Source organism: Felis catus, chromosome A1, assembly GCF_018350175.1.
Source record: "Felis catus isolate Fca126 chromosome A1, F.catus_Fca126_mat1.0, whole genome shotgun sequence".
Classification (NCBI taxonomy): Eukaryota; Metazoa; Chordata; class Mammalia; order Carnivora; family Felidae; genus Felis; species Felis catus.
In genome coordinates, this window is record NC_058368.1 from 21497544 (window position 1) to 21519913 (window position 22370).

A 22370-nucleotide genomic window follows, 5' to 3' on the forward strand; every position below is an offset into this window, starting at 1 on the left:
TTAGGGAATCTATGGATTTTAGCTCAGCAAATCAAGCGAGAAATCTTTTTTTTAATAATTTGTGTTTTTATGTTTTTATCGGAATTGAATTTTGTATATGAAGTTTTCAACACTGAACCTAACATTGTTTACTTAATAGCATATAACAGTTGCTGTACTTGCTCGGACTTGACACTTTTTAAAAAAATGTATTTTGAGAGAGAGTGTGAGCAGGGGAGAGGCAGAGAGAGGGAGACAGAAAATCCCAAGCAGGCTCCACACTGTCAGTGCCAAGCCCAACCAGGCACTCATACTCACAAACTGTGAGATCATGACCTGAGCTGAAACCAAGAGTTGGATGCTTAATTGATTGAGCCACACAGGCACCCCTCAAGTGAGAGATCTTGAGAGGAAAGGGTTGCATAGCCAAAATTCTATCAGGCATATTTTTTGTTCTCCATAACATTGATCTTAACACTATGGGAATGATGGTGAATTAATACCAAAGTAATGTTGTTATGCCAAATAGAAATACTCCTTTTCCAAACCCCTCTCTAATTTGCATCTAAGTCTTAGCTCAAGTTATTTACTCTTAGAATGTCCTTTCCCTCATCTTCACCTGTCTAAATCCTCCTAGGCTATCTACCTCTTGCATTAAATTTTCCCAGTTCATTTTTCCTTCTCACCCAGAAATTCTCTCTTTTGAGCTCATATACATGGCTTAGAACAATTAATATACCCTGCCTTATGGACAGGGATTATCTTACTCTTTATTATATACTCTGCAAGCTTAACAGAGTGGGTGCTTAGCAATTAAATGGCAATTAATTGCTGAAAATCAATAAAACCTTTATGATAAATGTTTTCTGTAAAGGCTGAATACCAGCTAGATAAATACAGAAATGCCCGGGCTCTTTTCTGGTAATTTAAGAATTTTTCCACCTTTTACTACTTTTATAGGGCTTCTTTGATTCTCTACTACCTATTAACATTCATGTCTCAAGTCTTATTCATCTTAAAATGTCCTTTAAAGAAAAATTTCAGGGGTGCCTGGGTGGCTCAGTTGGTTGGGCGTCCGACTTCAGCCTAGGTCGTGATCTCACGGTTCTTGAATTCGAGCCCCGCGTCTGGCTCTTTGCTGATGGCTTGGAACCTGGAACCTGCTTCGGATTCTGTGTCTCCATCTCTCTCTCTGCCTCTCCCCTACTCATGCTCAGTCTCTCTCTCACTCTCAAAAATAAAATAAGCATTGGGGCGCCTGGGTGGCGCAGTCGGTTAAGCGTCCGACTTCAGCCAGGTCACGATCTCGCGGTCTGTGAGTTCGAGCCCCGTGTCAGGCTCTGGGCTGATGGCTCAGAGCCTGGAGCCTGCTTCTGATTCTGTGTCTCCCTCTCTCTCTGCCCCTCCCCCGTTCATGCTCTGTCTCTCTCTGTCCCAAAAATAAATAAAAGTTGAAAAAAAATTAAAAAAATAAAATAAAATAAAATAAGCATTAAAAAAAATTTTTTTAAGTCAAAACCTGTGGGTAGGTTTGTGAACAGTTAGAAGGCCTGTGAAATTTCAATATCCCTTTGGGAGGGCCATGAGTAATCCAACTGATAATCCTAAGCTTTTCAATGAAGTATAATTTAACTATTTTTTGTCAGCCTTCCATCTGAGGAGATGGAAGATGATAGAATGAAAAGTACTTACGTTAAAAAATACTTTTTAAGAAACACCATTACCGTAATCATAAAAAACAAATGTACTGAGCATTGTTGAAGTTCTTTATACATCTCTAAAGTTAATGGTATGCTACTGGGGCACCTGGGTGGCTCAGTCGGTTAAGTATCTGACTCTTCGTTTCTGCTCAGGTCATAATCTCGCATTTCGTAGGTTTGAGACCCACATCAGGCTCCACGCTGACACTTCGGAGCCTACTTGGGATTCTCTCTCTCTCTCTCTCTCTCTGCCCCTTCCCTGCTCCGTCTCAAAATGAATAAATAAGATTTTTAATAAAGTTAATGGTATGCTTCTGAATCCCTCTGCTTACTGGAGCTACCTTGTTGAATGAAATTGGTTTTCTAACAAATTTTCTTGGACTATTGTATAATAGACTATGCAAGTCACACCAAAGAAAGTTTTTTTTAAAGTAAGCTCTACACCCATTGTGCAGCTTGAACTGAGACCCCAAGATCAAGAGTCACATGCTCTACCGACTGAGCCAGCCAGGCACCCCAGAGAAAGCTTTTAGAAATCTAAAAAGACAAAATTGTGACACAAATATGTAGCATTTGTTTTCTGCTAGGACATTTAAGTCCTAAGGATTTATTTTATGTACCCTTAGAGCTTTTATATAAAATCTATATGACATTTATGTTTGTTTTTCAGAACCTGTATATAAATTACATTTTTTAAAACATCTGTTGTTACTATTGGGTTTGGTTGGCTTTGAGGGTGGTTGACTTGTTATATTTTACATTTAACCAAAAGTCAGGATTTCAACCAGCAATTAAATAATGGTTTATATGGCAAAGCAGTTTCCCCTTTGTAATGATTTTCTTTATGACCTGTTTTCTAGGCATGTATTTTGATAGCACTACTACGTCCCCTCCAAAAGGTGAGAACTGACTCTTCCATCTGTACCTGGATCATGTGGAGAAAGGACTGAGAATGGAAGCAGAAAACAGACATTGTCCATGTAGAGCAGACTGCCTGACAACAGCTCACTCTAATAAAGGGCAATAAATGCCACACGGGATGATCCTCTCATCACAAAACTGTAAGTAATTTGGGGGAATTACAGGGGAATTGGTTGTCTCTGCTGACTCAATAAAAAAAGGTCTTCATTTTGTAATTTGTGGCCTGTATGCTGTAAATTAAGATGCACTGAACTGTTAAACAGTGGACTTTCCTGGCTTGTGGATGAGAATTTAAGGCAAAATAAAATACAGTATTCCCCACAAAGTAAACTTGGGACCTTTGCTCTAAGACCTGAGGCAAAGGTTACATGAATTTGGATAACTGGGTTAAAACTAAGTAATTGGGGCTTGCCTGGAAAACAAGCTTAAGAACTTCAGTCTTTTTTTTTTTTTTTCAACGTTTATCTTTTGAGAGAGAGAGAGAGAGATGACAGAGCACAAGCTGGGGAGAGGCACAGAGAGAGGGAGACACAGAATCCGCAGCAGGCTCCAGGCTCTGAGCTGTCAGCACAGAGCCCGGCACGGGGCTCAAACTCACCAACCGTGATATCATGACCTGAACTGAAGTCTGATGTTTAACTGACTGAGCCACCCAGGTGCCCTGGAGAACTTTAGTCTTGATATAGCATGGAATAGGGAGGCCATATGGCCTCTTGAAACAAAATAACGGAAGTTGACAAAGTAATAGAATTTTTGGAAATTAAATCTAGCAATACCATAGATAGATAGATAGATAGATAGATAGATAGATAGATAGATAGACAGACAGACAGACAGACAGACTGGGGAGGGGGGAGCGGCGCAGCAGGCTGTATAGAGAAGGATTCTAAGATACAAAGTATGGTGAAAAAGAAACTGGGCATGTGACCATTGTAGTAATCAAGGAGTAAAGAAAACCTGAACAAAATAATGGCATTGAGAATGGAGATGAAATAATAAATTGAAGATATTTTTTTAAAAAAATCGTAGAACACCATGATGAGTTGGATAAAAAGGGAGTTGTCAAAATTATATATTTTCTGTACTGGAAGGAAACAGTGATATCACTGCAAGAGGATGGTTAAGAGAAGCTAGTGTGAGAAAGATGTTGTATCCTATTTTTGTAATATTGCATTTAAGAAATCTAGGCATTCCATTTGAAATCCTTTCAAGATCACTGAATATACAGAAGGAGAATTCTATGTAAAAGGCTAGAGAGGTAAAAATGTCAGTTATCCTCATAAAGCTGATAAGAATAGACAAGCTAACAAAAACTATTAAGGACAATAGACTTTCTTTTAAAAGCAAATATGTAACATAAATTTATATAAATTAATTAGGTATATAATCTTAAATATACATTTCCAAATAAAAAACTATTTTCCTCAGAATGTCATGTCTCAAGCTTACACCTGTAAGAAAATCCCTATACTTATGTTAGTTGTGAGAGTCAATGACTAATATGTGTTAATATTCTTGAACTTATCTTTGTGTCTATTAATAAAACAAAGACCTTTCCCCATATTAGATTGAGGGAATGAAATTGAGAACTTAAAGTTCACATGATTCAACCAGTTAAAACTTTATAAAATTGACATGGCTTTAATTTCTCAAATGGAAAGGTAGGTAATTGAATTGTGGGAAATGTGCTGGTCTCCAGTTTCAAGAAACAGTACAGCACAAAGACCTCGAATTCTGGCTGAAGAGCTGTAATAATAAACAAAAAATTGAAAACCAGGAAGCCAAATCTTCCAAATGTACGACTGTGGCATTTCAAAGGAGATGTAACAAGAGATTCCAGAAGATGGTAAAAAATAGGTTTAGATAATTGAGATTCCTTATATGAATACTTGTGTTTGATGGAGAAACACTGTTAAGCAGAAATGAAGGTTCTAAGAAGCTGTGACTTTCTCCTTCTCACCCTAAATTAGGCTTGCTTCTGAAAAAAAAAAGTGTTAGTCCAAAAAATTCAAACGGGGATTCAATAAATTTTAGCCAGGAATTTAAAAAGTGACCAAAGGGGCAGGGCCAGAATTTCATTGAAAGAAATATTTTGGTTTTCTAGGAGCTAAACCTTGTTTTGTAGGATTCCTATTTAGAATGTCAAAGTATCTGGCTCTATTTACCTAGTCACTACTTGCTGTGGAAAACTGCCACCTTCATCAGACAGAAATCCCACATCATTCTACACCTTGAATTGATATTTTAATATACTATTCCGTTTTAATGATATGTAAGGAAACCTAAAATGTCAATCTGTGCTTCCAAAATAGCATTTAAAACACTCACTAATATGTCTTCTGGATATACCACATCTTTTGGACCATACTCAATCCTTAAACTGTTTGATTAAGCCAAGTTCAGTGAACCTATGACTTCAAATCAGGTTATCCAGAACTGCTAACATTTTTTTCTGTATTTCTGTCCTAGTTACATCTGACTTATATGCCTGGTCTGATAACTTCTATCTTTTTATGACTCCTAAATTGTGGAGGTAAGTCAAGATTTAATATCAGTTATAGTCATGTAAAGTTCATTCTGAATTTGTATTCCCTTAACATTTATTTAATTACTAAGCATTCTTGTAGCATTGCATTTTTATTAGCAAATTATATACTATATTCCAACTTTGGCTGGGCTATTTTACTCTGATTAAATGTGTAATTTTCTGTAACTTTCAACTAGTTAGTATTCCTATAGACATCTAATATTTTCGTCACACTTGGTATGTGATTACCCAAGTAAACTTCTAATGGAAAAATACCATGGGATTTTTTTTTCTGTAGTCTTTAGCTTAAATCACTTCTTTCAGACTCTGTACATAAAGTATCATCCATCTTTGATCTACTATAATTCTTGTTTTTCCAAGTGCCTATTCACCGAGACTGTAGTGTTCTAAATTTTTCAGTTCAGTTCAGTTGAGACCATTAGACATCCAGTACTGTGGGGGAATATAAAGATCAGTATTAAACACAATCCCATTCCTCATCTTAAAAGATTTCATGGAAGCTCAGACATTGCAGCCTGACTTTCTTGGGGTCTCTTATTACAAGGAGACCAAGACAAATCTCTCCTATTTGGCTTCCAAGTTGGGAACCCAAAGAAATTCAGATGCTTACCAGAGTGAGAAATAATGGAGAGTAACATGAAATAGAAACACTTGGTTAGGATATGTTCTACTCCACTGATAAGAGTAAAAAGCCACTTTAAAACAATGATTCTGGATTTGAGGTGTTGGTGTGAAATTTGAAGGTGCAGAATGCTGCCTACCTAGAAGTTTGTATAATTAGACATGTCTTAAGCACATTTTAGTTTGGGAAGCAGAGTCCTACTTATTTTGCTGAATGTTTGTTGCTCTTTTATTCTGTGTGTAAGGTGTTAACTTTTTATCCTTTAAAAGATTTTTGTAGTTGGATCTCATAGTTTAGATAAATATTAAGGCATTTTATTTTCTAAGCTTAATAATTATGATATAATGAATTTTTTGTGAAATTTTTACATAAATTTTCATCTCTAATAGGTCTGATAGGCCTTATAATTCTTTTTTTTTTTTTTAAGTTTATTTATTTATTTTGAGACAGAGAGAGAGAGCACAAGCATGAGCCTGGGAGGGGCAGAGAGAAAGGGAGAGAGAGAATCCCAAGCAGTCTCTGGGCTGATATGGGGCTCAAACTCAACAAACCGTGAGATCATGACCTGGGCCGAAATCAAGAATTGGACGCTTAAACCAACTGAGCCACCCAGGCGCCTGGAAGGCCTAATAATTCTTGAAGTGCAGTTCTGTGGCAAAGCTGGTAAGTAATGATGACTTTTACTAGGTCATTGGTATTCCAGAAATCTAAGTATTTTAGTATTATGTTTTCACATTAACTCTTTATTTCTTGAACTTTGTTTGAAATACTAAGTTTGATGTCACATTGTTCTCTTCCATGAGTTCTTTGGCTCTCTCAAAGTAACAAAATGTCCTAAATTTATTTTTAAAAATTTCCTCATAGTGGCTCGTCTGCATTGCTAAACTTACTGTTAACAGAGTCAACTTCCCCTGCACAGAGGAAAAATAACAGTAGAATATGGGAGATTTGGAGTGCTCTAATAAATATTTTGTCATCCCAGCAAGGTTTCCGGTGATGTGACTATTTCTATTATTTGTGATAGAGAACCAGTACAAAAACTTATAAAGCAAAACTGAAGTTTGTCAGATGTATACAATATATAAGACAAATTAGGAATAGCTTATGATTCCCTAAACCATATATTATTTCTCTAGCTCCTTTCCCATGACCATTTTATGTTATTTGGGGCTCCTGATTTCAGATATATTTTCAAAGCAGCCCAAATTAATTCCAATTTTATCATACCTAAGAACTCTTTATAGTTATGACTTGTATATTAAATTCAAGAGTAAAATTCAACATTTTACTCTTCAGAAAATTTTTTTAGGGACAACTTCCAATCACTTATAAGGCAAATTACTGAGTTTCAAGAATAAGCTCTTTAGTGCCTTGTCAGAAATGAAACTGTGGGTGGAAAGATAAAACACACATAACAGAATCGGGAGAACAGGGAAGGCCCAACTACTGATGGTACTGGTCATTAAGAATGACAGACCTTGGGGCACCTGGATGGCTCAGTTGATTAAGCATTCAACTTCAGCTCAAGTCACGATCTCCCCGTTTGTGAGTTCAAGCCCTGCGTTCGAGCCCCCAGAGCCTATTCGATTTCTGTATGTCCCTCTCTCTCTGCCCCTCCCCACCTTCTCAAAACTAAAAAATAAACATTAAAAAAAAAAGAATGACAGACCTTAATGTGTCATTGTGATGATTCATCTTTGTATATATGAGATGGATTGATAGGTGTATATGATTTAATAGAACAAGGTTTTCAGCATGGTTGGCCAAGACCAGCTTCTGCCATCATTTTCTTATAATTTAAAATGGCCTGGGTGGCTCAGTTGGTTGAGCAGCTGACTTTGGCTCAGGTCATGATCTTAACGGTGTGTGAGCTCAAGCCCTGCATCAGGCTCTCTGCTGTCAACGCAGAGCCTGCTTCAGATCCTCTGTCCCCTTCTCTCTCTGCCCCTCCCCCGCTCGTGCTCTCTCAAAATAAGTAAACATTAAAAATTTTTTTAAATAAAACTGACAAATTCATCCAGTCCAGAAGTTAAGAGTTAAGTGGTGTACCCATATGAAAATGTTAAAGCTTTTTTTTTTTCTAAAGCAGGCAAGAGTTTTTAATTTGCATTGCATCTGATATATCCCTGTTTTCTTCAAACTACAGTTGCCTTGTCCCCCTTTCTGAAACAAGACTCAATGTTTTGCATGTCTTGATATCCCAGTGATAGTGTCCCACTCTATTTTAGAGTGAATACGAGAGGCTTACTGAGATGATCTTGACAGATGTGTCTCCAGATGAGATAATCTCTAAAGTATTTACTAAAATAAGAAACTCAGTCTACTCTGAAACTACACTTTCCTTAATAATATATATATTTTTAATTGTGGTAATCTTTCTCCTTCCACAAACCTCTGCATTGTGAACTCATAACTTTTGAGAAACTAATAAAAAGCTTGTCTTTCTAATTAAACCATTTGTCAATATTATGAATTGTTTTTGTAAAAAGTTCTAGGAGGGAAGGCATTATTTGTTCTCTGCAGTATCTCCAATGTCTAAAATAGTATTTGGCACACAGTAGATGTCACTAAAGATTTATTGAATGAAGGAATGAAGGAACGAATGTCATATGTATCTCCATAGGTAATATGTTTCTATTGGCACATTTTATTTCTCAACTCAAAGTAGTTTCCTGCAAATATGAATGACTAAGAACATATTAAACAGTAGTTTTAACATTTCCTGTCTTACTATTTGCCAACCTGTTACAATATTTTTTGTTTTAATGTTTTTAACCAGTTATCAGTTTTTAATAATCTTATCAGTAAAGCAGTGTTGAACAGTGTTGCATATATAACCATGTCAACTATATCCAACAAGTTAAATCACATAAATGTCAAAAACTTAGTGTGTCCTAGAATATGATACTAGCAAGGGAAGCAAACACATCATCCCGAAAATTAACTTGACCTGCTAAAACAACTAAATTGGCTTTTCTGCAGAAAAGAGGGGATAACTGCCACCAAAAACAAAACACTTATTCATAGGGCTTTTTCTCTTATTTGGGTCATTACTTTCAAATACTAACCTTGACATTACTAATCTTGAAGTATTTTGCACTTCTACATTATACATAACCTTTGAAGTACTGTTAGAAAATTTTAAAAATATGTATTTCTTCCCTACAACCTAGTACACAAATTTGTAATTACTAGAAGTTTCTGGATGCCAACTCTTTACTAAGTGGAGGGCCTTCACAGGAAAGGTGGTAAAGTAACATTTGTATCAGTATAAGATAATAAGCCATACTTTGCCATAATAGTCCCCCTAACACTCATCTAACACCCATAGCTTTGTTGAAAATTCCATGCATGGGGGCACCTGGGTGGCTCGGTCGGTTAAGCGTCTGACTTCGGCTCAGGTCATGATCTCACAGTCCGTGAGTTCGAGCCCCGCGTCGGGCTCTGTGCTGACAGCTCAGAGCCTGGAGGCTGTTTCGGATTCTGTGTCTCCCTCTCTCTGACCCTCCCCTGTTCATGCTCTGTCTCTCTCTGTCTCAAAAATAAATAAACGTTAAAAAAAAATTTTTTTTTAAAAAAAGAAAATTCCATGCATGTATAAGAAAATGAGTATGTTTCCACAATTGGATATATATATATATATATATATATATATAGTGGAAGTATTTTCCCACTTTATATGTTGTTCTACACCTTGCTTTTTTTCCACTTAGAAATATTTGACATTCTTTCCCTAGTTTATAAACTCTTGCCCCATCCTTAAGGACCACATAGTATTTCACTGTATGAACCATAATTTACCCATCCCCTGTTGATCAGCTTTGAGTTTATTTCTCATCTTTTGCTGTTACAATGATGTCCTTTCTCCCTTGAATGTGAGCTGAGAATAAGGATTTTTGTCTTACTCATTTTTTAATCTTAATAACTTAGTATGGTGTCTAACAAATGTTTAATATATGTTTTTGAATGAATTAATTGTACTTTTTAAAATGATACTTAACTGCTTCCAGGCAGGTTTTAACCCTACTGTGTGCTTGATACTCTTTGATTTAACGTTTCCTCTTCTAGATGTTTATCCTAGTGTGCAAAATGACACATATAAATGAGGAATTCCTACAAAAGGAATCATCAAATCAAAGTATATGTGTATTTTAAATGTTAGTAGAGGTTTTCAGAAGCTTTTCACCAAATGTAGGTGTTAATAACAAAGTTATTATTCCTCTCACCATATGTTTGTCAGTGCTTTACACATAGTAGTGTTAAAATTGTTGAGTGATTGAGCTCACATTCAAGTGGGGAAAAAAATGGTTTTTATGACGGCCTATAAGTCTATACAGAAGAAAAGACTGATTGATATGCCTGGGAAAGGAGGGAAACAAGGCCACAGAGAAGAGGTACAATTGAAAGTGGGCCACCAATCATCTTCTCCTGCCTCCTCCCTCCCTTCTTCCTCCTCCTCCTCCTCTTCCTCCTCCTTCTCCTTTTTCTTCTTCTTCTTCTTCTTCTTCTTCTTCTTCTTCTTCTTCTTCTTCTTCTTCATCATCATCACCATCACCATCACCATCACCATCACCATCACCATCACCATCACCAACAGTGACTTGGTGCCTACCAGGTACCAGATGTGTTGAATACGTTATTTCCTTTTATTTTCACATATCCTACAAGGGAGATATATTATCCCCACGTGATAAAGAAGTTGAGGCACAGAAAACTTAAATAACTTGCCCAAGTTGTATAGCTAGTAATTGATTGAGTTGGGATTAGAAATCAAGCATTCTGATTCCAGAACGCACTCTTGAAAGCTGTGTAAGTGTTCATGAAGAAAAGAAAGGGAAAGATACATTGAAGGTAGAAGAAACATGTGCCAAAGGACCAAGTGCATGTTGTTACTTAGAGAACAAGCAGTTAGTATGGCCTAAACACGATTGAGATATGGTTGCCAGAGAAGGCATGCTAGGAGACAAGGCCACAAGTTAAGCTGAGTACATATTTGACTAACATATATGCCATAAATACAGAATTTCCAAACAAGAAAATGGCAATTCTCTTCACTCTAAAAGAGAATAGAGAATCTCACTTTTTTTTCTGAGATTGCTCTGATATGATGGTAGTCTCTGGTTTCAGTGTTTTGTTCATGGTGAAAGCTTCAGGCCTTTTTATCCTTTGAAAGCTATAGCATTCAGTTTTGTCTTCAGAAGATAATGTTCTAGCACTGACTAGATGGAAGCCTTCCATTAATAAAGTGTCGATTAGTAAGCCGAGGACGTTAGTTCCATTGGCCAATTTTCGATTATCAGGTTTTATAGAAACATACCTAGGACACACAACAAATATTTGGTTATAAAGGATCCTTTTAATAACTAGCAAAACTAAACACATAAATTTGGCTTATAATCTCAGACAAAGGCATCATACCATTTTGATCAGAATTTTTTTTGCGATTTCATTTATAAATCCAAATCAATAGCTTTTTGTCAGGGTACTGAAAATAGAGACTTTCCTGTGATCCCCACAGTCATTTTAATTCTACATTTAAGAATATAACCAACATTGATGAATTTTCATTGAGAAATTATTTTCTGGAGCAAGCAATTTGATCAAAAAAATTAGCTTAATTTTTTATATATGTAATTTATTTCCAGTTTTTTTCAAATTACTAAATATTGTTTAAATCGGCTTAACTAAATTAATTGATTCAATCATTAAAAAAAAATTTTTTTAGAGGAGCCTGGGTGACTCAGTTGGTTAAGTGTCTGTGACTTCAGCTCTGGTCATGATCTCAGTTGTGAGTTTGGGCCCCGCGTCGGGCTTTGTGCTGACAGCTCAGAGCCTGAAACCTGCTTCAGATTCTGTGTCTCTTCTCTTTCTCTCTACATCTTCCCCGCTCACATTCTGTCTCTCTCAAACATTAAAAAAAATTTTTTTTAATTTTTTTTATTTTAGAGATTGAAGGGGCAGTGAGAGAGGGAGAGAGAGAGTCTTAAGCAGTCTCCATGTTCAGCACAGAGGCTGCCATGAGGCTTGATCCCGCAATCCTGAGATGATGACCCTAGCCAAAAACAAAAGTCAGATGCTCAAGTGACTAAGCCACCCAGGTGCCCCTAATTCAATCATTTTAATGAACATTTTATGCATTTACAGCTTTCCTCCTAAATCTAATTCTACCCATTATTAGCACTGATATCACAAATGTTTTCTTTTGTGACTTATTTCTGTCAAAAGTATTTTCTGAGGTACAATTTTGCATATAAAAAATGTCAATATTTAATCATCAATTTTTACTCAATAACTATCCATTATTAAAGAGCAAAGCACAGGATCAAAAGGCTATATACAATCTGGAATCAAAATGACAAAACTCTATTTCCTGGGATACTTGATAGAACCAATACACATAGTTCAAGAAAAATATACCTGAATTTTCAGACTTGCTATAAATTGGCTTTAATAATGTCAACATAACATGCCCACATAGATACAGCTATATTACTCCTTTATCTACTATCAAGGATATTTTTATGTCTTTGAGTCCTCTCACCATTTGTTTATGAGATGTGAAGAAAAGCCTAACTTAAATTACTTCCACACATTAGTGGAAGGTTCTCTGTCATTTTATAGCATAAAAAGAGCCTTTAGGACATCCTTAGCCTCCTTTAATTATGATTAAAATTGAGTGGTTACTGTAGCTCACATTTAGAAATCAATTCTAGGCAAAGAAAATAATAAAATGTAAGATTTATAAAAGCACAAAATACAGATCAGAAAATGTTTATTATGTTTGATACACCAGATTTTTAACATTGGGAAATCATTCCATCTACTCCAAAGACCCAGATTTTGATTATGTAGCCTAGAAACATTTGTCAAAGAGAAGAAAAGTTACAGCACATCTCAAAAAATTAAGACACAAATAGTATATAGTAAGTGATAACAAACACTTGGAAGAAATCACTGAGCCACAGTACTTGATTCCCTACGAGGTCAAATTAAGAAATGAAAGATTATAAAGTGGAAGAAAAGGATAGAAGAACCCACTGAGAAATAGAAAATCAAAACTTATTTTAAAAACTTGAAAGGCAGCTATATTTTCCCATTTGATCCAGTTTAAAAAGGAAAGGTCAGATAGAATAAAGGCTACCAAAGAGACTTTAGAATCCTGTGACCATAACTTGAGCTTAATAATGTGGTATCATATGAATGGCCTTCTGCAAGATGCAAGCCAAGTATTTCTCATACTATGAACTTGAGAGATAATAACTGAGCAATCTGCTAGGTTAATAAGATCGCAGAGTAGTAAATCATAGTAGTGGAACATCCTAAACAGCCCCATGGTACAGCAGACTCTTAGGAGCCGTCCAGGCTTACTCCTCCACTTTCCACCTTCAAAAAAACATCTGAATGAACAGCTCAGAACAGGAAGTGAACAAGAAATAAAAATAATTGCTAGCCAGGCAGTTATATACCTAAGGTGGGCCTTTCAGGGCCAGAGTTTTCATCCAATCCCCTGAAATCCCAATAATGCCCCCTTACTAGGTTACCCATCCCTACTTTGAAACTGGCATGACAGAAAAAAAGTCACAAACACTTACTGGGTGGAAAAAATTCTGAACTTCAGGCAACTGAACAAAAATACTGTTTGGTGATGAAAATTTTAATTATTAAAATAGCTTCTGGTTTTGGAATTCTCTATTTGGGAAGTTTAAATATAATGCCATTCTTATATTAAGATGAAAAATTTTTGTACCGTTTCTGAACACAAACAACAAAGGTAAAGTCACTTGGCGCTGTACATACAAGAATATTCCAACTTTAGTTTTTAATCTTGTTTTAATTTTAAAATGCATAGGTTTTAAAGTGTTCAGTTTACTTTGCGTATTTCTTCTTAAAATTACACCATTTTACCTTAGGCTTCTAACATTTTTTTAATTTATTTTTTTATTTTTAAAAAAAATTTTTTAAGGTTTATTTATCCTTGAGAGAGAGACAGAGTGCAAGCAGGGGAGAGGCAGAGAGAGAAGGAGACACAGAATCCCGAGAAGGCTCCAGGCACCAAGCTGTCAGCACAGAGCCCGATGTAGGGCTTGAACTCACAAACCGTGAGATCATGACTTGAGCCGAAGTCAGACGCTCAACCAGCTGAGCCACCCAGGCGCCCCTGTTTTTTTTAAAAAAGGATCCTCAAAGATCTTAATCATTGGGGTGCCTGGGTGGCTCGGTTGAGCGTCCGACTTTGGCTCAAGTCGTGATCTCACGGTTCATGAGTTCGAAACAAATAAAACAAATAAACATTAAACAAATAAACATGAAAAAAGATTTTTTTTTAAGTTGTTAATTATTAGATCAAATTTAGAAAACAAAAAGCTGGTAGTTTTCCCTTCTATCCATGTTGGTGCTCCACCAGCGAAAAGAGAGTTGGACACAGAGACACCTTAAAATGCTTCGAGCTAAAGATAGGGTCTTATGTTCTCCTCGTAATCAGCCTATTAATCTAATTGGCCCTCTTTTCCCAAAACGACATTTCAGTCTTTCTAGGAGGGCAGGAAATTATGAAGTGTAAAAAGTTAAGAGTTGTCGTATTGCCCAGTGTTCTCCAGTTAGTAAGTAGGACCACGGGGTGTACTGTGGGAGAGGCAAACATTGATAGTTCCCAATGGCTACTGCTGAAGAAAATACCCCAAATTATGTCTACCTTTTCTCCCCACAAAAAAAAAAAAAAAAAAAAAAAAAAAAAAAGCTTATATAGTTATCAGTAAAGAACATATACAGACTACTTTTTTTCCTCCTGAAAATTAAAGCCAGCTTTCACAGTTAGTAAAATAATGGTGGGACAGCATGAAGACATTTTTTAAGGAGAAAAAAAAATGTGTCCCTGACAGCAGAGTGGAAATCAGCCTTAGTGCCCAGCCAAGAACAACAAGGAGAGAAAGTGAATAATTGACTCAGAAGCAACTATCCTTAACATACTGACAGCCTATCCCAATATTTTGAGTTGTCTAAGAGTGCCAAAGATGTAATAGGATACCAAATTTGCTCTGGGATATATCTGCCTTAATGGTGTTTAAAAATAAAGTGGGGTGGAGGAAAATCAGTAGTCAGATCATAAGGACTGAAAGAACAAATATACATAGACTGTAAGGAAATCAGGAGAAACTGAAACTTTACCATATGCCAGCCACTAAAAGAATCTCTTGGGGGGAAAAAAGGCCTTCTCGGTCCTAAGCCAAATTAATGATCATTAGCAATGGAACATAATGTATAAAATTATTTCCTCTTAGAACTTAAATGACCATAGTCCCAGTTTTCCCTGGACAGTCTTGGTTTATTCCTTTTGTCCCACATTGTAACAACAATGCCTCCTTTCACTCTGAAAAGTAGCCCGGTTTGTACAATTATCTGATCACTCTACCCAACTCTACCAGTTACCCCAAAACATTTGAGTAATCATTTTTTTCTAAGAAAAGTTTCAGGCGTGAGAAACTTTCAGTTTGAGGGGGAAAGGAACTAGTATAGAAGAGAGATGCTTCAAAATACAAAATACCTGACTCCAGTTTGGTTATCAGTAGTGCTGTCAGAGCCACACTGGAAAACCAGGTCGTGGTAAGAAGGTCTTTGTGGAGGCAGTGGAAGTAAAGTCATCTGAGGAGGGAAAGAGTTACTACTCCAGGTCATTGCTGAAGGTTGCTCTATAAACACTGTAATCCTCCCAGTTAGCATCTCAATTGTTTTGCTGCAAGAGCCAAATACCCTGAAAAAAGCTTGAGTGTTTCGGCTTAGGAAATGCACCTCCAAAAAAGCAGGTCTTGGCTGTAGCAAGTGTTCTTGGTTTAAGAGATCAATCAGAGGATCCAGTTCATAGAAAAGAGCCTCTCTCTGAAGCCTATGATAGTCTGAAAAGTCAGTGGGTAATAAAAGCTGGTGAGTTCTCAAAAAATCTAAGATGAAACTAAATAAAACACCATCTCTGTCCACAAAAATCTGGCCATCAACCATCTTGAATTCTTGGTCTCTGCCATCTATCATTCTTGTCAACCGAGAGGCAGGAAACTGCTTTATGGTAGAAAATCTTGTTGTGAATATCTTCCCTCCCACATTCAAAGTGACTAGTTCCTGACTACTCATTCTTTTCTTGCTTCAAACTAGAGGCTACAAACCATCAGCCACAGACTTAGAAACTTGTAAATCAACTTCTAACCCTAAGTGTTGCTAGTTGTATATGATCAAGAAATGGAGGGGAGGGGAAAATAACAAAAAAACAGAGACCTAGATTCCCAGGTAACTACTGTAAAGCAAATATTGTATCCATAGCTGTGTTTGCAAATTTGAGTTGCTTGGGAACTTGCAGTATACAAAATGAAAAAGCAGCAGTTGAGGTACTGAATTGTTTAAGAAAAACTGCCTTGGGGAGCGTGGTTGGCTCAGTTAAGTGTCCAACTTTGGCTCAGGTCACAATCTCACAGTTCATGAGTTCAAACCCCACATCGGGCTCTGTGCTGACAGCTTGGAGCCTGGAGCCTGCTTCGGATTCTGTGTCTCCTTCTCCCTCTGCCCCTCCCCCCACTTGCACTCTGTCTCTGTCTCTCAAAACTAAACATTAAAAAAAATTTTTTTAAACTGCCAATATTTCCAAGGTTAGATGTCAAATGGATCCTGTTCCTGTATTGCATAAAAAAATTCTCCATGAAAACCTGTTGTAAATCTCATTTAAGCACACACACACACACACACACACATACACACACATATACACTGGGAGCAGAAAAGCAACCCCTGCCGGGTTCCCCGGACCACTTATCTATGATGAGTCCTCATAGCAGAGGTAAGATTTACAGTGAAACATTTTTATAATTTATGAACCCTTTAGCAATTTTAGCTAAATCATGAATTGTCAGTTATGGTTGAGGCAGCCATTACCTCAACCAGCAGCTTAATTTGACTCTTTTTCTCATAGCTGGATTCTTCTGTACTTTCAAGTTAGTTGGCCCTTTTTTTTTTTTTTCTTGTCCCCACTTGTGTTACCTTCTCTCAACCAAATTAAAAGACAGGGTAGGGGTGCCTCGGTGGCTCAGTCAGTTAAGCATCCAACTCTTTATTTCAGTTCAGGTCATGATCTCATGGTTCATAGGATGGAACCTCATGTTGGGCTGACAACACAGAGCCTGCTTGGGATTCCCTCTCCCCCCCCCCTCTACCCCTCCCCTGCATGCACACACTTTCTCTCAAAATAAATAAACTTAAAAAAATAAAAGGGTAAAGACACTCTGCTTTCCAAAGAATGTTGTTTCATGACAGAAATAAGGTAGACTCGAGAGCAGTTCTAAGATGAGTTCTAAGATGAGCAGTTCTTGTCTTCATCTGAATTGTAAGCAAGAGGAGAAAATTAAGTATTTCTATTCTGTGGGAGATAGGGCATCTTTATCTCATGTAAGCAGATAGGGCAAAATTAGTGTTTAGCTGATTACTTTGCACTTTATAATAGCTGACAGACTCCTCCATCTATTGGCAAATTAATCTTACTACTCTTCAAAAAGATACTGAGCCAGTGGATTGGTTTAGTTGTCCTGTTGCCATGATACTTGGGAACAACAACACAACACGTGGCTGCCAGGAAAAAGGCTTTCCCATTTCCTGTTCTTGCCATGTGTTAGACTTTTTTTTGTACCTACCACAGCCACCTAACACTTCTGTAGTTTATCACCAAAGGAATTTACAAAACCTAAGGAGAACAAGGCAAGCTGAAATCATCACCCTCCTAAAAACGTAAACTGATCCCAAGAAAATGCCACCTTTTGTTTACCTGAGATTTACATTTTAGCAAAAAACTAAAATTTAGAAATCCAAATCTAGAAAGATTTGGAAATCCAATCCACTCATATCTTTTCCTTTTTTAAAAGAATGTTCAGTCTCAAAAAGAGTTGCTTTACACGAGTAGTCTTTATTACATGCTTAAATGAACAATCACTGTTATACTACCTCATTAATACAACATTAGATCATGCGCTTTCACCTCCCCTTTTTCCACAGCATCAACACAACTGATATTGGAGGTAGGAGGTGTATTTCAAAAGCACTCTTTAAAAAGGAAGGAGGGTTCAGGACTGTACTATTAAATTTCACATTTACCTTTATGCTAACTCATTTGAACAACATATATAGGACATTATTTTTGAAAGGAATACTTTGGGCAGGGAAATACTTCATTGAAATCTTGACCAAATCTGAACTACCACTCAGCTCTTTAACAAATTTCTAACAAAAGACAGAGAACTAAATAGTTGCAACAGATTTTATAATAGTTTATATTTGCACACAAATTCTGCCACATTGTTCAGCACCACCAAAGTAAAATTCTTAAATCTTTCACTGAAAATGAAAAATCCATCTGTCACCTGTTCCCAATAAAACACTGATTGTTCTACAAAATCAGCTGATTTAGCCAGATAGGAATTGAAGTTGGAGAGGCAGTCTTTCCAAGTTGTGAATTCATCAAATAAAGACCCTTCTAGGAATATGGTGGGACCAAAGAAAATGAGAAGGCTGAGCAGAATGACTACCACAAACAACTGAGACAAGCTCCAGGGAATCTTACTAACGAACGTGCCAGCATCTTGAGGCAAAGAAAGTTTATCCACATCTACTAGTTTTATGTCTTCCCACTGACTGGTATCAAAGTTCTTCATTAAAGGGCTTGTGGGCAAATTCGAGGGAGGTAAAGGAGTTTCCTTGATTACTTTTATTTTCTCCCTGAACTCCTGCATCTGTTGCAGAAATATGATGGGTTCTGACACGTCTTTGAAAGCCTCAGCAATGTTAAAGGCCATTCGTTGTTCCTGCAAGATGGTGTTGAGTTTGTTGATCTCTGGGTCATAGGCTTGCATAACTGCCAGTTTCATGGTCTCAAAGTCAGACAGGATTTCATTCTTCTTTTGATCTAATGTATGTTGTAACTTCTCAAAAAACTCCTTCACTTTATCTGAATCTTTAGTCAGTAACTGTAGAGATTTCCTTTTGCTAGTTTCCAAGGTATCCAAGCGAGAAAGAGCATCTCCCCGACGCCAGGTCTCAAAGCTCTGGAAGAGGGACTCAAAGGCATCTCTTTCCTGAGCATAGGCATCTTCAATAGAACAGAAGACATGCTTGGTGTGGTCACCACGAGTAGCACAGATCCCGCAAATCAGTTGCATATCAGTCAGGCAGAAAATGTTGAGGGGTTGCCCCAAGTGTCCTTTGCACACAGGCATTTTGGGAGAGATCTTGATCTTGTTATACTTTTCCACAATACCCTTCAGGGAGTAATTGACCTGCAGGCTATTGACTCCAGTAGCTGAAGTTTCCTTACGGCATGTAGGGCACTTGAATGGAGATGATCTCCACAACGAATTCCGCACGGTCCCCTCTAAGATCCCTTCTAAGCATTTTTTGCAAAAGTTATGCGAGCAAGGCAAAACTCGAGGATCATCAAACAGACTGCAACAAATTGGGCACGTGAGATCTTCTTCAAGCAGCTCCATCACATCCTACCATAAAGAAAGAAACATTTTACTCCAGTAATCCCCTCCATTCAGACTATCTACTAATCAGAAATTATCTTTACAGGCATTAAAAATGATCTCTCACTGAAATAACCAGGCAAACAAAGGAAATAAGTGAGAAATTTGGGAAGGGAATGCACACCAAAGCAGATTTAATCTGCTGGGACTAGAACACACTCCTTATTAGCAGGGCTCCCTGTACACAAGGCCTTTGTGTGGGCTTTCCAACAACAGTCTTTGGCTGAGATAGGGTTAGGTCTAGGACAACTGCAAGTTGAGCCAGCAGGACCCAACTGATTGTTTTAAAACAGAGAGCTGACTACTAGCTGTCAGAAACAAAGCTACTCAGTGTCTGAATAGAATGAGCTCTTTAGTCTGGGCCCACAATTATAAAATGGTATGCTATTCAAAAGAAAGAAGCACAGAAATACAAATTCAAGCATGCACTCTCGTGCAGGCTTTTATTAAAAACTAGCATATTTTTCTATTTCAAATGCAAGATTACAATTATTAAAATCCTAGGTAAAAGCATAAGGCAAGAGTTGCAATTAATTCTTCAGAAAATTAAAGGAGTTCTTTTTAAACCACCAGAACCATCTAGAGCATCAATTCTCAAAATGTAGACAGAAATCTGATGTCCCTAAGACTCCTTCAAGTCATTCATGAAGGTCAATACTTTATTCACAATAATATTGAGAACATATTTGCTTTGGGCACCATGTTGACAAATGCACCGTAAAAGCAATGGTGAGGAGACACTGCTAAAGCCTCAGCAGGAATCAAACAAGGCAAAAGGTACAAGTTACTGAATCCTTCATTACCACACACCCACAGTCTAAGTGGGGGTAGCCAATTTCATTTAAGAATGTTCTTTATGAAGCAGCAACAATTATTCATTTTATTAAGTCTTGATCCTTGTGTATGTGCTTCTTTAATATTTTGGGTGACAAAATAGGAAGTAAAGAATTTCTGCTGCATCCAACAGATACTGTCTGAAGAAAAAGCAGTTAGTTACATGACTGAGTCACAATCTGAACCAGCTGGTTTTTTTGTGGAACACCATTTTTACTTGAAAGAATGAATGGCAAACTGGCTATTTAGACTTAGGTAAAAAAGCAGACATTTTCTTGAAAATGAACAAAATAAGCCCTTCAAGAAAAATTAATGACAGTATTTCTTGCCAATGATAAAAATTAAGTTTTTGAGTGAACATTAGAATTTTGGAAAACATTTTTGCCACTTAAGAGCTTGACAGCTTCCCATTAATTAAAGACTTTATAATGAAATGGTGATTTTAATGAATGTTGGCTTTTATCTTTTTTAGTGGGGAGATCATTGTATAATGAAACATGTTATTTGGAGATCTGCATAATACAATAAACTAATTTGTTCAAATGACTAATGCATGTTATAAATCGTGCTTGGATAAAAGATCAAAAGACCAATACGTTGAAAAATATGATTTCAGATTCCATATTGCAACATTTAAGAAACCACCAGTTGTTGAGCTTTAGCAAAGTATCAAAGAAGATCCGTAATTATCAGAAAAGGCTATTAAAATATTCTTCCCTTCACCAACTACGTATCTGTGCAAGGTCAGATTATGATCTTTGTGTATTTCAAAAAAAAAAAAGAAAAAACCCATAACTTATTCTAACAGGTGTAATGAAGGGACAGATAAAAGACTTTATTTGTAATCTATTAAACAGCAATTCATTCAAGGGATCTATAAATATGTAGGGGCGCCCAGGTGGCTCAGTCGGTTGAGCATCCGACTTCAGCTCAGGTCATGATCTCACGGTTCCTGGGTTCGAGCCCCACCTCAGGCTCTGTGCTGACAGCTCAGAGCCCGGAGCCTGTTTCAGATTCTGCGTCTCCCTCTCTCTCTGCCCTTCCCCAGCTCATGTTCTCTCTCTTTCAAAAATAAATAAACACTAAAAACATTTTTTTTAATTAAAAAAAGATCTATAAATATGTAAAGCAATGCCAATTTTCTCACAACTTATTTAGAAAATGTTATTTTTCACAAATTATTAACATATAACAGGTTTATGATTGTTATTTTAAATGAGTATCTTAAAATTTTTGTTTTAATTTCCAATACAATAAATGGCTATATAAAGTACATATGTAAACAAAAGCTCCTGGGATCCTCAGTTTTTAAGACTGTAAAGTGGGGTCCTGAAAATAAAAAATTTTGAGATCCCTGGTCTAGAGAATACCATTTCTCAGTTCAAGTTTTATTATATTAAAATGGACATCTTAAAACTTCTATCCCTAAAGTTTTAAAACCAATACAGTGCTAAATATGTCCTCGTTCAGCTTACTGAGGAACACATATATATGTCACATTACCACCAAACTAATAAACAGAATAGGGCCTGATAATAATCCTTATAATAAATAATTAAATAATTTTTAACAGTAATTTTAAGAGTCACAATCAGAGGGGCGCCTGGGTGATTCAGTCGGTGAAGCGTCTGACTCATGGTTTTGGTGTGGTTCTGTAGTTCAAGCCCCGCATCAGGCTCCATGCTGACCATGAAGAGCCTACTTGGGATTCTCTCTCTCTCTGCCCCTCTCGTGAGCTCTCACACTCTCTCTCAAAACAAATAAACTTAAGAAAAGGGGGGGGGGGCAGGGAGCCTTGGTGGCTCAGGAGGTTGAGCATCAGACTTCACCTCAGGTCATGATCTCACAGCTTGTGGGTTCGAGCCCTGTGTGTCGGGCTCTGTGCTGCCAGCTCGGGGCCTGGAGCCCGCTTGGGATTCTGTGTCTCCCTATGTCTCTGCCCCTCCCCCACTTGTTCTCTCTCTCTCTCTCTCTCTCTCTCTCTCTCTCTCTCTCTCACAAAAGTAAATAAACATTAAAAAAAGTTTAATATAAAAAAAAGTCACAATTGGTGCTATAATATAGAAGATAAATAATATTTTTTTTAATATTTGGGGGGCAAGGAGAGCACAGATAGAGGGAGCCAGAGGATCTGAAGCAGGCTCTGCACTGACAGGCTGACAGCAGTGAGCCAGGTATGGGGCTTGAACTCATGAACCGTGAGATCAAGACCTGAG

The 22370-nt window shown here is 37.1% G+C and overlaps 2 protein-coding genes and 1 long non-coding RNA gene across 4 annotated transcripts in view; 1 reads left to right on the plus strand and 2 right to left on the minus strand.

Moving 5' to 3' along the window:
* The window catches only part of LOC102900852, a 46513-nt gene extending 38290 nt beyond the window's left edge, over positions 1-8223 (plus strand). The window contains exons 5-7 of the long non-coding RNA XR_006594444.1: positions 2540-2740; positions 5070-5133; positions 6223-8223. This is a non-coding gene — a long non-coding RNA (uncharacterized LOC102900852). The remainder of the gene's footprint in view (positions 1-2539; positions 2741-5069; positions 5134-6222) is intronic.
* Positions 8224-10393: 2170 nt separating this feature from the next.
* KCNRG (potassium channel regulator) lies at positions 10394-16938 on the minus strand. The gene is made up of 2 exons (XM_003980362.5): positions 15312-16938; positions 10394-11087 (listed from the first exon to the last, which is right to left on the minus strand). Exons 1-2 carry the CDS (start codon positions 15890-15892, stop codon positions 10847-10849), a joined length of 822 nt encoding a protein of 273 aa, XP_003980411.1. The 5' UTR covers positions 15893-16938; the 3' UTR covers positions 10394-10846.
* Positions 16939-17685: 747 nt separating this feature from the next.
* Positions 17686-22370, minus strand: part of TRIM13 (tripartite motif containing 13) — a 42366-nt gene continuing 37681 nt past the window's right edge. For both annotated transcript variants that reach the window (XM_006927264.5, XM_006927263.5), the window contains exon 5: positions 17686-19287. In XM_006927264.5, coding sequence (XP_006927326.2) covers positions 18058-19281 — 1224 coding nt within the window. In that variant the 5' untranslated portion in view covers positions 19282-19287 and the 3' untranslated portion in view covers positions 17686-18057. The remainder of the gene's footprint in view (positions 19288-22370) is intronic.